The sequence below is a fragment of the Hemitrygon akajei genome, chromosome 1 (genome assembly GCF_048418815.1).
Source record: "Hemitrygon akajei chromosome 1, sHemAka1.3, whole genome shotgun sequence".
Classification (NCBI taxonomy): domain Eukaryota; kingdom Metazoa; phylum Chordata; class Chondrichthyes; order Myliobatiformes; family Dasyatidae; genus Hemitrygon; species Hemitrygon akajei.
The window spans coordinates 102914924-102934021 of NC_133124.1; the positions used below are offsets into that span (position 1 = coordinate 102914924).

Below are 19098 nucleotides of genomic sequence, written 5' to 3' on the forward strand. Positions count from 1 at the left end.
TTAAACATTTCTAGCCTTTGTTTCAGCCTTTATCTTTAATATACAGTACTGTGCAAAAGTCTTAGGTACATAGCGTAGGGGCAGCACAGTGGTGTAGTGGCTAGCACAAGGCTTTACAGTACCAGCGACCCCAGTTCAATTCCCGCTGCTGCCAGCAAGGAGTTTATACGTTCTCCCCATGACCACATGGGTTTCATCTGGGCACTCTGATTTCCTCTCTACAGTCCAAAGACGTACTGGTTGATAGGTTAATTGGTTAACTAAATTGTCCCCTGATTAGTTAGGATTAATTGTGGGATTGCTACGCAGCACGGCTCAAAGGACTAGAAGGGCCTACTCCGTGCAGAATGTCATTAAAGAAAAATATAGCTAGGGAGCTTAAGACTTTTGCACAGTACTGTAGTAATTTTAAGTATTATACTATACTGTTGTCTCAAGAAATATCACGACTTATGTGAGTGATGATAAATCTGATTCTGATATGGGTTTCTATTGATGTCTGAGAGTGGGAAGAGGGCAGAGAGAGAAGAATCATGGTTGGAAAAAGGGGAAGGGAGAGGGCAGGAAGGACCAGAGAGACATTTTGTAATGATCAAGAAGCCAATTGTTCGGAATCAAATGACCTTGCCTGGTGTCACAGGGCTGGGTCTGTTTGCACCCACTGCAGAGGTGGCACTCCTCTGCCACCTGCCCCACATACCTCCCACAGCACCTCCAACTCTGCCATTCCCAACATTCTTTGCTCCCGCCAGGTTTACAAACTTGCTCTCTGCTCCACATTGTCAGATACAGTACTGTGCAAAAGTCTTGGGCACCCGAGCTATATACGTCACATGCCGGTGATAATAAACCTGATTCTGATTCTGACATGGGTGCCCAAGACTTTTGCACAGTACTGTAATTCCATGTTCAAACTTCCAACTTCTTTTTTAGTAAACCTGATCATCCTTCTTTCCACATTAAATTCTACCTCTCACTCTTTAAAGACAAATTCCCTTAATGCACTGAGACAGCTTCCCTGCAGGGAAATATTTCCTGGCCTGTTAAGTTTTCCAACTTGTGCAAGTTCCACCATCTCTAGATTAATCCAAGTGTCTTGCCTCAGAGATGTCAAGCCCTCTTCCATCACATTTTCAATTTCACATTTATTGATGTTACCTTCCTACTTTTATATCCAATTTCCCATGAGACGTAGTTATCCTATGATCACTACTTTTAAGGTTCTGTATTGTCATTTTATTCCCAAGTCCTTGTTATTTGCTTGCAGAACTTCGCCCTTGACCATGTCACTGAACTTACCAACAAAGCAAACAAAACACCATGCTTCAAGGCTGCATCCCAACCCCACCCCATTCAATATGGTTGTGGCTCATATACACAGGGCTTGGCTTCTCTTTTGTGCCAGCTTCCCATAACCTTCAATTCCTGGATCTTAGAAAAATTTATCAATCACCACTTTAAATATATCTAATGACGTAGTCTCCACCACATAGAGCACAAATAATTCTACAGATTCACTATCCTCTGAAGGAAAAGACTTCTAAGCACCTTTGCTTTAAATAACCGCCACCTTATTTTGTAGCTATGTATGTTTTCTTGCTGGTGACTGCCCCACTAGTGGGAACATATTAATATCTATCCAGTCCAGCCATTTTATGATCTTATATGGTTGAATAAGCTCTCTACTCATGCTTCTAAACTTCAAGGAACAGAAACCCAAACTGTCCAGTCTCTTTTGATATGACATCCTTCTTACCCCAAGAAATAGTTCCATTAATCTCTCTAACCTGTCTTCAATGTTACCATACATGTTAGATAAGTTCACCAGAACTGAGCATTGTAATGCAAGTGTGGGCCTCACCAACATCGTACAAGTGTAACAAAACCTTAAACATCAGCCCCTTCATAATTAAGTCTAACAATGCTGCATGCAAGTTTCCCTACTGCTGGATCCATTTGCTAGCCCTTTGTTAGCACTAGAACATCTAGGTCCTTCTAATGATAATCCAGTTTTGCATTCCCCTCACTGAAATGGATGACTTCACTCTCAACCTCACTACATTCCATTGCAGAATCACAATGCCCTCATCACAACACAATCTTTCAATCTTTTATTTGTTTTCTTATCACTGCCAAACTTGTAAACGTTAGGGTTTGTTCCCTCCTATAGGTTATTATTGTAAACAATTGAAAGCAAAAGAACCAATCCCTATGGTACTCTACTTGTTGCAATCATCCAGCCCGAAAAGGTTCCTTTATGCCAATTCTTTGTTTTCTGTGTGACAGCCAGTTATTAACTGATGCCACACATTCCTGTAACACTATCGGCTCTTAATTCATGTACCAGCATATGTGGCACTTAGTCAAATTTCTTTTGGCAATGTAAATGCATCACATCTACAAGCACCTTCTATCAATTCTCCCTGTCACATCTTCAAAGAACATGAGCAAATTTGTCAAAAATGATTTACCTTTTATAAAACTATGTTGACTTGATTTGATATTTGGCTTTCTGAAAATGATTAATTATTGCCCATTTGATTATTGATTTTGGCATATTGTCAACAACAGAGGTTAAAATAATTGACTACAGTTCCCTGTCTTCTGTCTTCCTCCCCTTTTGAACAAGAGAATCATATTGGTAGTTTTCACACTTTTGGTACCCACTTGCAATTTTGCAAGATTTGAAATTTCAACCAATGAGTCAACTATCTCTGCAGGCATTTCCTTTCAAACCCTTGGGTGCAGGCCATCAGGTCCTGATGACTGATCTGCCTTCGTTCCTGTGAGTTTTTCTCCCATGTTAATGGCACTTTGTTAGGATTTTTACAAGTTCCTCTCAGTTATTTGAAATTAGGCCATATTTCCAGGATCCTCCACAGTGAAAGACTTATGCAAATCATTGATTTAACAGTTGCCTTTTTTTTGATACCTATTATTAATTCACTAGCCTCATATAGGTCCCATAATCCTAGTTATATATCAAAGACAAGTTTATACTTGTACAAAAGCACATTTTCACAAGTGCAATAAAATCTTACTTGCAATAGCATCACATACACATGGCATCAGATACATAACATACACAAGAAAAAAATGTACACATCTTTTTACAAGAAATAACACAGTTATACCAAAAAAAAACACAGTCCATTGTAGCGCCAAGTGGGCATAATGCATTTGGTTGCAATACTGAGCTAGTAATTACAGTTGTGGAGGTTGAACAGAATGACTGAAGGAAGTACCTGATCTTGAATTTGATAATTCTTAGAGACTTTTATGGTTTGCCTTGAGACTGTATGTAAGTTCTCTGTCAAAACCAATTTTCTTCCTTCTTATAAATATTTTTAAAATCCTTTATAGTTGGATCCTAAGATTTTCCTAGACCCTGCCACTTTGTCTGCCTTATTGTTAAGTTTAATATTATCCTTGATCTCCATTGTTAACCACTGACAGTGCCTCTTTCTCATGGAATATTCTATCTAATTGGGATAAATTCCTGCTGGACCAGCTGGTTAAGTATCTACCACTATTTATTTACTGACCTGTTTTACTGACTTGTTTATTTTCCCAATCTTCCTTCATACCATCACAACTGCCCTTATTTAAACTAAAGACAGTGGTTTTGCTCTTGTGGAATTCTATCATATTGCGGTCACTACCCCCCCCAAGGGAATCTTTAACCACAAGATCTCATATTAATGCTTCCTCGTTACTCACGACCAAAATGAAAGTAGCCTTCTCCCAGGTAGGTTTCATAACATAATGTTATAAGATGCAATTGTGATGCACTCAACAAATTCTTCTTCTATGATACCCTTGCCAATTTGGTTCATCTGATCAATACATAGATTAAAATCTCCTATGATAAATGTAATTTCCTTCAAACAACTCCTAGATATTTCCCATACAAACTTTGCTGTCTTGAGAGGCCACATTTTGGGGGCCTGCGCACTAGTCCCACCCAGATCTTCTTACTCCTACCAGTCTAATTTAACATTACTATTCATCACCTCTATCAGAATGCAATACCGCTCTCATGTGTTTCTTGATTAACAATGATTTTTTTCCCTTTTGGAACACTGTATAATCAGGAATATTGAGCATCCTGTTCTGATCACTCTATGAACATGTCTCTGTAATAGATATTAGATCATATTTGTTTTACTATCTGTGCTCTCAACTCACCTATCTTACTGCCAATGCCACATGCATTCAAAGAATAGCCTGATTTTTCTTTACAGTTTATATTAGCTCTGGATTTATCTGCTTCTGCACATTTTTGTTTACATGTTATGCTCAAGCCAGTTACATTTTGCTTGTCAATCACCCCCTCACTTGATTCAGTTTTCCATGCTACCGTTGTCTTATTTCTTGGAGACCTTCCTGCTCCAAACATTGACCATTACCTTTGGCAAGACCGCACTCTGCATGCGATCAGATCATGGTTATCTAAGAAACCAACAGGCTGTTGAGGCAAATGTGGTTTATCATTCTACGAAAATCAATAACCCTGGTGCAGTGTAATAATGCAACACCAGACAATCTTCTATTTCTTTCTACAACCACATAGTACTTAAAGTATGTCCACATTTCTATTGACCCAAAGAAAATATGAAGTTTCCTCATTTGACTGATGGAACTACAAGGTATCTTTTTCAACCAAGCACAACAGAAAGGACGTTAGTATGCTATAAAAAAAAGTAGCATTATCTTCCCACCACACTGCAAAACGAAAGGCACAAAACACAAATATTTTAGAAAAGTGTCTTACCATGGCCAAATTAAAACTTTTAGTAACTGATTAGTTCTAACAAATGAACTTTTTTTTCTGTTCACTTTTATATACCTTTGCTCCTAGTGGACAGTATCCTTTCAGGAAATCTTGGCAAACTTCTGCCTTCCTTGACACATACACATGGCTGTAAGGACAGTTATTGCTGCTGCAGATTCCTTTGAGGTAGTAAGAACAAACAGGCATCTAAAATACAAACAGAAAATAGCATTGAACTTCCATGCGCTATGCATCCATATACCAACTGATTTATTTTCAAGTGTCTGTTCACATTTTCAACAATTCCCCAGCTCTCTTTAAGTGTACAATGTCCCTTGGAATTTGAAAGTTACAATTTTTATTGACCATCTGCATAGATACATTATCTACCAACAAATGCTAGTACTTACTGTAATCTGTTTGCTAGAATATACATAGACTGGTGCTATGCTATCAATCAATTTGGTATTACAGAATATTGAACACAGCTTTAATCGACTTAAGTGCATATCAGTAATGGTGCTTTAAAATGTTCTAGGATCATTGAATTCTTTCCATCTGCTTTGGTGACCCACTGCATCATTGTGATATATAACTGTAGAAGACCAATGTCACATTAATTCTGAAAGTGAAACTTCCACTTCCATAATTTTCGATAGAACACACAGGTAGTTTATTAAAATATTTATTCATAATTTATTGAAAAAAAAGATAAAAATGAGTAATCCTAGTGCCATAGCTTTCAAGCAAAAACACTTAGCTAAGTGAAAAATCTAGTTGGGCTGCTTATAAGTTAGTTTCAGAAGCACAACTGGAAATAATGGGCAGTGAAAATCTTGATTTCTTTCCTGTTGATGATGGGCTAATTGAAAAATTTAAGACCAGAGAATACTAAGTTCAGTCTTAGGTTAACATTTTCAAGGAATACAGATTTAAGGGAGTCCAGGTGTAAATTAGCCACGATCCATTTGAATGACAACAGACTTGATTTAATGGGCAACTCTGTTCCTTGCAAAATGTGATTCAAATTTTCAGAAGCGGGGTAAGCATTCAATTGTACTGCAAATTTTCTGGATAAGACATAGCTGTTTTCTCCATTACAATTCATCTTCCAGGTGATAATCTTGCAATGTAACTCCTTTTGACGTCCAAAATGAACCAAAAAAAATCATAAAATCTTGCATTAGACAACATATCAAAAAAGGCATAATTGAGTTGATTAAGAAAAGATTTCATCTGAGAGTTTTCATTATAGTGAGTAACTAATATTAATAAGAAGCTGATTCCTGTCTATGAAAGATATTAATACGATAACATCATTAACATTTTTTTGAAGCAACAGAATGTTTTTTTCCCTAGGAAAGTTAAAGGTCATTTGAATTGGGCAAAGGTAATGTCAAAACATTTGCAGGGTCAGTGATTATGACAAAAATGTTTTCAAGTCAGCTGCATTGTATTACTTCACAAGACAGAAGACTGCTGACAAGGGAGAGCAAGTTTAAAGCTTTCTTCACATTTTCTGTTGAACAGAAATTGGCGCTCTCAAATATCTCTATTGTCCTCAATTTGGATTAATAGAAAAGTTGACCAAATATAACACATATAGCATTTTAAATTGGTGTTATTAAGCTTACATTTCTGCTTTACTTTTTAACCTTAGAAAAAAATAGATTCTACAAAGCCAACAGCCAGCTTTGAAAACTTCATTTTTCATTTCTATTATCAAGGTGAAGTTAAAAAAATCAACAATTCACAGATCAGTATAGAACAAAATCACAGAACAATATCTAATTTGAAATGATGTTGACAGGCCTCCTAATAGTAGACAGGATATGGATTACAAATTACAACAGGAAAAAGAAAAGGCACATAAAAAGGGCAATGTTGTGACAGGCGGGAGGGATTTCATATGCAGGCAGATTCGGAAAATCAGGTTGGTGCTAAAACTTTTTGAGTAAATAACAGGCAAGATAGACACAAGAGTGTCAGTGGATGTTGCTTATTTGGCTTTTCAGAAGGCATATTACAAGGTGCCACAGATGAGGCTGCTTAACAAGATAAGAGCCCATAGTATTACAGGAAAGATACTAATATAGATAGAAGATTGGCTGTCTGGCAGGATGCAAAGTGGCAATGAAGAGGCCTTTATGGCTGGCTGCTGGTGACTAGTGGTGTTCCGCAGGGGTCAGCTTTGGGAGCACTTCTTTTCATGTTATATGTCAATGATTTGAATGACGGAATTGATGGCTTTCTGGCCAAGTTTGTGGATTTTAAGAAAATAGGTGGCAGGGCAGGTCCTGTTGAGGAAGCAGGGTGTCTGCAGAAGGACTTTGGCAAATTGTGAGAATGGGCAAAGAAGTGGCAGAAGGAATACAAAAAGAAAGAAATGATAATAATAAACAAACATTGAGAACATGAGATGAAGAATCCTTGAAAGTAAGTCCAAATGTTGTGGGAACATTTCAATGATGAGGCAAGTGAAGTTATCCCCTTTGGTTCAAGAGTCTGATGGTTGAGGGTTAACAACTGTTCCTGTAACTGGTGGCATGAGTCCTGAGGCACCTGTACATTCTTCCTGGTCACAGCAGTGAGAATAGAGCATGACCTGGGTAGTGGGTGTTCCAGAAGATAGAAGCTACTTCCCTCCATCAAGTCAAGTCACTTTTATTGTCATTTCGACCATAACTGCTGGTATAGTACATAGTAAAAATGAGACGTTTTTCAGGACCATGGTGTTACATGACACAGTACAAAAAACTAGATTGAACTACGTAATTAAAAAAAACACAGAGAAAGCTACACTAGACTACAGACCTACACAGGACTGCATAAAGTGCACAAAAACAGTGCAGGCATTTACAATAAATAATAAACAAGACAGTAGGGCAAGATGTCAGTCCAGGCTTCAGGTATTGAGGAGTCTGATAGCTTGGGGGAAGAAACTGTTACATAGTCTGGTCATGAGAGCCCGAATGCTTCGGAGCCTTTTCCCAGACGGCAGGAGGAAGTAGAGATTGTAAGAGGGGTGCATGGGGTCCTTCATAATGCTGTTTCCTTTGCAGATGCAGCATATAGTGTAAATGTCCGTGATGGCTGGAAGAGAGACCTCAATGATCTTCTCAGCTGACCTCACTATCCGCTGCAGGGTCTTGCGATCCGAGATGGTGCAATTTCCGAACCAGGCAGTGATGCAGCTGCTCAGGATGCTCTCAATACAACCCCTGTAGAATGTGATGAGGATGGGGGGTGGGAGATGGACTTTCCTCAGCCTTCGCAAAAAGTAGAGACGCTGCTGGGCTTTCTTTGCTATGGAGCTGGTGTTGAGGGACCAGGTGAGATTCTCCGTCAGGTGAACACCAAGAAATTTGGTGCTCTTTACGATCTCTACCGAGGAGCCATTGATGTTCAGCGGGGAGTGGTCGCTCCGTGCCCTCCTGAAGTCAACAACCATCTCTTTTGTTTTGTTCACATTAAGAGACAGGTTGTTGGTTCTGCACCAGTCCGTTAGCCGCTGCACCTCCTCTCTGTAAGCTGACTCGTCATTCTTGCTGATGAGACCCACCAAGGTGGTGTCATCGGCGAACTTGATGATATGGTTCGAGCTGTGTGTTGCAGCACAGTTGTGGGTTAGCAGAGTGAACAGCAGTGGACTGAGCAGGCAACCCTTGGGAGCCCCCGTGCTCAGTGTGATGGTGTTGGAGATGCTGCTTCCGATCCGGACTGACTGAGGTCTCCCAGTCAGGAAGTCTAGGATCCAGTTGCAGAGGGAGGTGTTCACCACACTTTGTGTAGATGTTCTCAATAATGGGGAGGGCTTTACCTATGATGGACTGGGCAGAATCCAATACTTTTTGTAGGATTTTCCTTTCAAGGGCATTGGTGTTTCCACACTAGCTTTGATGCAGCGAGTTAATATACTCTCCATTTCACACCCATAGAAGTTTCTCAATTTTCTTGATGTCATGCCAAATCTTCGCCATCTCCTAAGAAAGTGGTTTCTTTCTAATTGCACTAATGTGCTGGACCATTCTCTTAAAATTCCAGTATTATTTTACAAATGCATAGGTATTTAACTTAACAATTTGATATGCTGAGCTTTCAATCTGAATTCCTAATATCTTTGGAAAATCAAGCCTCCTGACTAGGTGGGAGTTAATATGAACTATGTGAAAAGGAAGAATTGAGAGAAGACATAAGAAGAGAACAAAGAAGGTAAATCAAAAGGATCTGAACAGATGGAATTTAACTTAGATAAGTGTGAAGTTTTGATTAGTTAAACCAGGGCAGCATTTACATAGTAAGTGGCAAGGCTCTGGAGAGTGCTGTAAAGCAGAGACGCAGAGGGATATACAACTATATAGTTCTTTAAAAATGGTAACAGGTATGACAAGATGGTGAGGAAGGGATTTGGCACACTTGCTTTCATCAGTCAGGGCAATGTGTTCAAGAGTTGGGACATCATATTGTAACTGCATAAGACATTAGTGAGACCACATTTGGGAATAAGTACAGCCCGTGCAGTTCTGAAACCCAACTATAGGAAGGATATCATTAAGCTGGAAAAGGCACAGAAAAGATTTACAAGGCTGTTGCTTGGCTTTGAGTTATTATGAGAGAACAGGCAGACTGGAGCACAGGAGGCTGAGTGGGACCTTATAGAGGTATATAATGAGGGGCATTGAAAGAGTGCATGCTTACAGTCTTTTTCGCAGGGTAACTAGAGAGAATAGGTTTAAGTTAAGAATTAAGCTTTGAATTTAAGTTAAAATGTTACGGGGGATGTGAGGGGCAACTTTTCCTACACAGAAGATAGTGGTACAAGTGGTAGAGGACGGTACAAATACAATGTTTAAAAGGTACTTAGACAGGTATACAAATATGAAGGGTTTAAGGGATATGGGCCCAATGCTGGCAAATGGGACTCGCACAGGTAGGCAACTTGGTCTCCATGGATACGTTGAACCAAAGGGCCTATTTTCACATTATGTATTTCATTATTTAAGGAAAGAGTCCATTGCTGTATTGAGAGACTGCTGAAGTTTTGGAAATCCTCTCTACCTGTTCATGAACATTGAAAATCAACCTGCAGAAAACAGCAATCTCTGGCCGGTAGAGTGGATGTTCATGGAACTAAACATTTCCCAGAATTATTTAACTATAGAAGAATTCCAGCTAATTACTTCAAATCTTTTGTTACAGATTTGGTCAGGTCACTTGATATTTTGATCATTGCCTGTCTTAGAGTGTCAACGCTATAGCCTATAGTCAGTCAGCCTAAAAAAGAATATTTGTTAAAAAAGTTTTGATTTGAGTCCATATTTCATACTTGACTAAGATTATCTGCTTAAAATGAATAGGTCTGGTGATTTAAGAAGAAGCCTCATTTGGAGAAAAGAAAACTAATTTATTTAACTATTTGAAGTATTCATATATGAAATTAATTAGACAAAATGAGTGCTTAAGCCAAGAAGTGTTGGTGAGTTTTCCAACTTTAATTGTATAGAGGGCTTCAGGGTGCAAGTAAATGACCCATGGATACAAAAAAGATTAGATGTCCAGCTCTAATCCTTATATAATCAATTTTTTTTGGCTGTGCTGCTAAACAAAGAAGAAAAATTCTAACATCAGTTTATTTTTACAGATAATTTAACAGTTTGAGCATGCACACATTTCTTAAAATGAAGCTGTAAACAAGAAAAACTTGGACTGTTATTTCAATTAACTTGTGTTATACCCTGTTGCAATGAGACATCAAATGTGACGACACTGCTTCCATTAATAAAAGGTTCTGAAGCCTTTTCTCGCCATTATAAAGCACTTATACAAGAAAATCAAACATAGAGGCTAATGAAGCTGAACATAACAAGAGATCCTAAACTGCACACAACAGAATTTTCAAGCTCTATTACAAGGGAAAGTGCTGATTCTCCATAAGCAGGAGAGAAAAAAATACATAATGGTGCTCAACGGTTTCTATCCTTACTTTCACTGAACGACAGAACCAGCTTATCCATCTGTAGTATATATTCTGAATTCATCAGCTATAAACAGCTGATTTTTGAGCACTGATGATTTAGGGACAGGGTGTATCTTTTCTGACAATGAGATTTTCTCTATTACTTGGAGTAAGCTATGTGGGGGGGGGGGGGCGGGAGGAGGCTGGTAAATATAATCTATGTATGAATCACGAAGAATAGGAATTCCTAAAAAGAAATGAGATTAGAAGGCTGGGAGGAAATATTTACTGTGGTGGGGAGCGGCCATCCTGTTAAAAAAAGGGAGAAACAGTTGATAATTAGATTCATTATGGTCACAGGTACAGAGGGACAGTGAAAAGCTTGTTTTGGATGCCATACATACAGACTAATTCATTGCAACAGTGTGGAAAAGTGTTTGTTACAGAGAAAGTGTAGTGCAGGTAGACAATAAATGAGATAGACTGGGAGGTCCAGAGCCCACCTTATTATCCTACATAACTATTCAATAGTCTTATTAACAGCAGGACAGAAGCTGTCCTTGAGCCTTGTGGTTCGTGCTTTCTAACTTTTTCTGACTTCTGCATGATGGGGGGGGGGGGGGTCTTGAATTATACTGGCTACATTACTGAGGCAACAAAAAATGTAGGAGAAGCTGGTTTATGTAATGTGTTAAGCTGCGTCCTCAACTCTGATATTTGTCTGAAGTCATGGACACAGCAGTTGCCATTACCATACCATAATGTATTGAATAGGAGGCCTTTGATGGTGCTTCTTTAAAAATCGGCGAGGGGGAAAGGGGACATGCCAGATTTATTTAGTCTCTGAAGGAGACGTGTTTGTAAGCATTCTTGGCTGTGGTGTCCATGTGATTGGAGCTACTGGTGGTGTTCACTCTTAAGAATTTGAAACACTCACCCCTCTCAATCTCAACACTGCCCCCTGCCTAATGTTAATGGACCAGTGCTTTTATTTTGCTGACATTAAGGGAAAGGTTGTTATCATGATGTCAAGTCATTAGGCTCTCTTTCTCCTCTCTATATGAGATATGATGGTATAATCCACAAAACTGCAGATAGAATTTGAGCAAAATCTGGCCCTAAGGTTGTGAGTGTATAGAGAATAGAGAAAAGGACAGAGGTCCCAGCTTTGTTGGAGATGAGCGTTGAGAATAATCGTGGCGGAAGTGTAGCTGCCTATCCTTGTTGTCTGTGGTCTGTTCATCAGGAAGCCAAGGATTCAGCTGAAAAGGGTTATCCTGAGTCCCAAATTTAGGAGATAAGAGTTACAGCATTGATGGTGGAGCTGCAGTCAATAAACAATAGTCTGATGTAGGTGTCTTTATTATTCAGATGTTCCTGAAATAAGTTTAGAACCAGGGAAATAGCGTCCACTGCTAATGTGTTACAGTGGTAGGCAAATTGCAGTGGGTCAGGGTTATCTGTGAGGCTGGAGTTACTGCATGTCATGAATAGCCTCTTGAAGCACTTCATGTTGCCAGTGTCAGAGCCACTAGGCAGTTGTCAACAAAGCACATTACCTTACCTTTTTTTACTTGGGGACTTTGATAATAGTGGCTTTCTTAAAGGAGGTGGGAACCTCAGAATGAAGCAGGCAGAGGTTAAAAATGTCTACACAGGATTAAGGACAGGACCAGGGACACCATCTGGACAACATACTTTTTGCAGGATCACTTTTCAGAGTCCGCAATAGTGACTGGGAGTTCAGGAGGTACTGGAGGCTGTCAGGGTGGCTTATGATATTCCAATTCTCTTCTGTTCAGAATGTGCCTAGAATCCATTAAGCTCATTGGGAAGGGGTATTCTGTTGTCGATGATGCTGCCCAACTTCATTTTGGAGCTTATTATAATTGTAAGTCCTGCCACAACTGATAGCTAGTCTGGGACTTGGTTTTGGGCAGGTATTATCTCCCAAGTTCCTTGATAGCTTTCCTAAGATCACATCTTGATTTTTTGTAAAAGTCAGGGTCATCTAATTTGAACACTGCAGTCCGAGACTTCAGTATGGAGTGGATCTCCTTGTTCATCTATGGTTTCAGGTTTGCTAACACACACATTACCTTCTCTTTACACAGTTGCTGATAATGTTCATGACATATTCATCTGGGCTGAGTGCTGAGTTTTTGAACATAGACCCATCTATCAAATCAAAGCAGTCATGTAGCAATTCATTTAATTCTTCAGACCAGTATTGGATCATCTTGATTTAGCTTCTGTTTGTATGTTGGGAGCTGGGGCACAGAGGTCTGATTTACCAAAGTGGGGACAGGGGTGTGGATCAGTGGGCTTTTTTGATAGTTGTCTAGCAATGGTTAAGGGTGTTTGGTCACTTGATGGGACAGAAAACATGCTGGTAGAATTTTGGTAAAACACTCTTGAAGATGCCTTGTGAAGTCACTGGCAATAATGAAGGCAGACAGGCCTCAGGGCATTTAATGGTAACATCCTCAATACACTACTCCATGTAGCTGGTCACAGAATCCACATATTCCTCAATGTTAACAGGGCTGCCATAGGTTGCAGCCTCCCTAAACATACTCCAGTTTGTATTATCAAAGCGGTCCTGCAGTGCAGAGATTGCCTACCACGGCCAGGTTTTCACCACATTTGAAACTGGTTTAACCCATTTCATCACTGGTTTGTAAACTGAAATTAACATTACAGATAAATGATATGAGAATCCAATGTGGGGTCAAGGGACTGGTTTATAGGCATCAGGTTTGTTAGTGTAAACAAAGTCTAGTCCATTCTCACCTGTGGTCCCAAAATCAATACGCTGGTGGAATTTAAGCCTTTAGGTTTGCATTGTTAAAATCACCTGCGATAATGAAAATACCATTGGGGCATTTGGTTTGAAAGTCACTGATGGGGCTGTAGAGCTCACGCAATGCCTCATCAGCATTAGTAGGGATGGGGGGGGGGGATGGTAGATATATACAGCTACCAACACAACTGTAGTGAGCTCCCTTGGTATGCACTTCAAAAAAATAAACTCTATCATCGGTGAACAATGGGACGTAACTGCTAAAGCTTCTGTACACCAGTCCTTATTTATGCAAATACAGATACCACCACCCCAGGCCTGGCTTGAGGTAGCTGGACTCATGTCAGCCCACAATACTGAAACCCTGCAGCTGCACAGCTGCATCTGGGATGGATTCATGAAGCCATGATTCCGTGATAATGAGTGCACACATGTTCTTCTCTCACTGGTTCAGTCTCAGGTGCAGGTAGTCCAGTTTATTTTCAAGTGAGCAGAATAACATCAGTAGAAACGAGAGGAGAGCCAGCCTGAAGGGCTTTGACTGAAGTTGCTCCCGGATTCCAGTGTGTTCTCCCCTTTTTTGTTTCCTTGTGCTTCACTCACTGAGGTCTGAAGCAGGCAATGGCCTGCACAATAAGCCCAAGCCACAGAGCGCCTCTGCAGTCCAACAGTTCACCAGCATGGTGGAATTGCTGTGCACAGTATATTTGATAGCCAGCAGCATTTTCCAATCATAACAAAGGGGTACAGAACATGGATGAACTATTACACCCAAAGATGAAGTGTTCACTGTGTCTGAATGTGCTGCTATCTTAGATCAGATTGGTGTCTGTGCTATATGCCAGTGAGGGTAGGGATGAGATGATTTGGTAGATAAATGCGTGGCTGAGAAACTGGTGCAGTGGGCAAGGCTTCAAAGTTCTGTATCATTGGAATCATTTCTGGAGAAGGTATGACCTGTGCAAATAGGAAAGGTTACCTGAACCCAAAGGGGACCAATATCCTTGCAGGAAGGTTTGCTGTAGCTGTTGGAGAGGGTTTGAACTAAATTGGTAGGGACATGGGAACCAGAGTCATAGGACAGAAGATGGGGCAGTTAGTATAGGCAGATGACTGGGAAAAATTGTAGTCAATGGGATGAGTTGCAGTGTAACATAGGGACAAAATTGAAATGGGTGACAAATACAAAAGTGAAGGTGTTATATTTGAATGCAAGCAGTGTACAGAATAAGGTAGATGATCTTGTAACACAGCTAGAGATAGGTAGGTATGATATTGTGGCTAAAAGATTAAAGTTGGGAGCTTAACATCCAAGGATGCACATTATATTGAAAAGACAGGCAAGTACACAAATACGGTGGGATGGCTCTGTTGGTAAAAATAAGTGCAATCAAATCCTTAGAAAAAGGACATAGGATTGGAAGATGTAGTCCTTGTGAGTAGAGGTAAGAAAATGCAAGGGTAAAAAGACCTTGATGGGAATTATATACAGGCCTTTAATAGTAGCCAGGATGTGGGCTACAAATTACAATGGGAGATATGCATGTTAAAAGGGCGATGTTACGATAGCAACATGGTTTTCAATGTGTAAGACGATTGGGAAACTCAGGTTGGTGCTGGATCCCAAGAGAGAAAATTTGTAGAATACCTATAAGATGAGTTTGCAGAGCACCTGGACCAGATGGAAAGTTAAGTCATGCAGGAAATGAACATGAAGCAACTGCATGAGATTTTCGCTGCAATTGACAACGCTGCAATGATTGCAGAAAAGTACGACTTTAATTTTGAAAGGGTACATAGGTTTAGGGCACATTTGCAGGATGGTTTGAGTGCTTACAAAGAACTGTATGATAGAAAAATGCACGAGGTTAGGCAGTCAAACATACTGTGGTTTTTCAAGCCTTCCACATCAGCCACAGCAGACGATGAAACTCGACCTTCAACATCGAGGCAGGCAGACATAGAAGAAGGTGACCTGCCTGCCCTGATGGAAACAGACGACGATGAGTTGACACCCCAGTCTCCCACCATCCCAACCTCCAATGACTCAGCCTAACACACCATCATCAGTGTGCTCACTGTCTTCCCGATTCTGGTAAGTGAAACTAAACTGTACTGTACTGTATTTCTACTTTATATAGGCTGTGTATTTTTATGTGTTATTTGGTATGATTTGGCAGCTTCATAGCGTAAAGGTTACTGGAAAGAGTGCTTCTGCTGAGAGCGCTTGCGCTGAGTCTTTCTGCCAAGAGCGCTTGTGTGAGATTTTCGCTGCGGTGGACAGTGCTGGAATGATTGCAGAAAAGTATTCCTCCTTTATATAGGCTGTGTATTTATCAGATAATTCCTGCTTTTACTATATATTACTATTATTTTAGGTTTTATGTGTTATTTGGCATGATTTGGTAGGTTATTTTGCATGATTTGGTAGGTTATTTTTTGGGTTTGTGAACGCTCACAAATTTTTCCCATATAAATAAATGGTAATTGCTTCTTCACTTTACGACATTCCAGCTTATGAACTGATTCATAGGAACGCTCTACCTTCGAATAGCGGGGGAAACCTGTAATACTTTGATTAGGAGATAAATCAATGTCCCTATTTCTCTGAAATTCTAATTCAGAATACTATGCATGAACAGTGGGAACTTTGCGCTTAGAACAAAGGAACTGTCAATAAAATAGAGAATGAAAAAATGGTGAATTGGAGCATTGACATGCTCTTCTATGCAATGTTATAATTAAAAATAAACTCTGTGGTAGAGTCAGATGGAAGGATATGGGACTAGGTGTGTCAACCTAGAAATGTCTGTATGTGAAACAAACAGGCCAATATCAGCTGTGCTAATTCAGCAGTTTCTCCAGTTGAATAGAATTGGAAAATTAAGACATTAAATTGCTGAGTTACTCAATTTTTAATATAGAAACAATGGGAAGGATATTTCTCTGGTAATAATTTGTTCTTTGTTCTTATTTTTTGTAAACTACTAAATAAACTGCTTATGCTATAACGTGGCTACAAGACTTGAGCCTTAACTGTGTGAGCTTTGATTTAGAAAAAAAGTCCTTGGGCTCTTTATGAATAATCAAACTTATTGCTATTGTTTAGCTCCATACTAAAATTGCAGTACCTTTACTTAAAATATGAATAAAGAAAATAATTCAAATTGATTCAGTACTCCTGATGCTTGCTAGCCCTGTACTCTTTCTCGTTGTATACGAGGTTGTGTGCAATCTAACTTAGCACACAAAGCACCTCCTCCCTCTAGCATACTGATCCATTAAGAATAACATTGTCAAAGGGCACTCAGAGGAGGGCACACGTGGTTGTGCACAATATGAAAAATTACTAAGGTTCTTAGACATGAGTAAGCAGCAGACTGATCTGGTTAGTAATCTCAGGCATTAATGGGCTTGGTTTCTTGTAGTGATGCTGTGCTCTGCAATAGTATCTCAGGAATCTGAATATGGAATGCTAATGAATTCAAAACACTAGGCAGTGGTATATATGGTCTATAAAGGTTAGAGAGATTTGTTCACTGGTGAGCCAAAAGGGAACATGAAGGGTCTTAATCCAAAACACTGATTGGCCGTTTCCCTCCACAGCTGCAGCTAGAGATGTTAAGTTCCTCCAGCAGCTTACAGCAATTGAGTGTTGGAGATATCCCAGAATGAAGGTGAGGGGCAAGGGCTGTGGTTCAGGGAATTTGCTGTGGGCAAAGCTGACTTTAAGCTGCCAAACTAGTGGAGTAGTGAACCAGAGGACAGCCACTTCTTCAAAATTTTCCAAGCTACCAAACCAGCCAGCTTCCATGCAAAACTAAGGATTTCCATAACTGACCAGGCAATTGGTGCCTAGCCTGGGCATTACTACAATGAATCCATTTCAAACTGCACCCTCAAGAAATTTGGGGAAATTACTTTAAATACTGTTTACACTTCTTGGCTCCATGATATAACCCATGTTTTACCACAATACTGGCATTTACATAACAACTTTACTTTAGCTGAACATCTCACAGAAACATTATCAAAAAAAAAATCGATGTTCAGAGGTATGACACAAACCCATTTCATCTATATGCCAAAGGGCAGTATACAGATGAGCAATTTTGCTACAACCCAAAATAAAGATGACCTACATAAGAAAAAGCTATGCTGTACAACATATATATTGAAAAAAGCACACAAAGTTAAACAATATTTTAAAAGGCTTGAGGAATCCATCTTAACTATCTATTGTAATGAAGCCTCATTCACCAGCTGCAGTCTTATCCAAACACGTGATTGCCTGATACGTAACATTTTTCATCGATACTGCTGACACTGCCAACATTTATTGTACACCTCAATTCCCCAAATCATGAAGATGATAAGGAGATAGCCACACGAGTCCAGAGCCATGTATAGACCAGACCAATTAGGGATGGCAGATTTCTACTCTAAAGGATATTAACAAACCAGATGGGTTTTAAAATAATCCAGTAGATACATGACTCCTTTTATTGGGATTAGATTATTTATTTTCAAGCCCACATTTATTTAATTTCCCTAACTGTCACAATGGAATTCACAATGACATCTTCAGATCAATTGCCCATAACTCTGTCAGATAATCTTGTAACCTAAACACTACCAAAAGATATTCAATGAATATGAATAAGGAGATACCCTGTAATACTAGCTCATTATTTGGTCCCAAGTTACTGACTAGTAAAGTGAGGACCTTATGCATCTAACCTGCCAAGGCAGAAGCTGCTTTTTTTTTTGACTCAATATATGTAGAAACATTATAGTTTGAAAGAAGTATCAAATTATTTCCCTCATCGTATTTAGAATAACACAAGACTAGGCTATGTTTAGCACTGAACTGGTCCATGTTCAAAGACTCAGCCTAGATGAGTATGCCATCACCATCACAAACTATAATACATCAGCAAATATGTTGAGGACTGTGTACTAAGGAAGATGATCTGAGTATTCCTATACGAGAAAATATGAATAATCCAGTTCCTACTGAAGCCTAGGACTGCAGCATTCAAATCAGGTGATCATGACCTTTGCATGAAATCAAGACATAACCTCTGTAAAACTATCAAGGATGCAGAGACAGTACCAGTCCAAAATGGAGACTCAGACTAGCCAATGGGTTAGCCATTAGACTCAGACTACAAATCCAAGCAAACTCATCTCTAAACTCGTAACCTCGGATTCAACACCTTTCTTTGCAATGAGATCCTTGACTTCCTGGCCAAAAAAAACTTCAATTAGTAAGACTAAGCAGCCATTGACAATCTACCTTACTATCCACTTGCACTACACGTTCTGTGTACTGTAACATTTATTCTGCACTGTTATTCTTTTACCTTACACTACTTCAATGCATTGTTGTAATGAATTTGCTTGTATGGATGATATGCAAAACAAGTTTATCACTGTACCTTATTACACGTGACAATAATAAATCAATTTACTGAATTTATTTTGCACCATGATCTTAGAGATGTTAGCAGCATACCACCTTCTGCAAATGTCACTGCAAAATCAAGTCAAGCCTTAACGCTC

At 39.4% G+C, this 19098-nt stretch overlaps 1 protein-coding gene across 1 annotated transcript in view; it reads right to left on the reverse strand.

The window, feature by feature from the left end:
* The window catches only part of zc3h3 (zinc finger CCCH-type containing 3), a 265179-nt gene that overhangs the window by 50704 nt on the left and 195377 nt on the right, over positions 1-19098 (reverse strand). The window contains exon 9 of the mRNA XM_073048635.1: positions 4850-4981. Within this exon, the coding sequence (XP_072904736.1) occupies positions 4850-4981 (132 nt within the window). The remainder of the gene's footprint in view (positions 1-4849; positions 4982-19098) is intronic.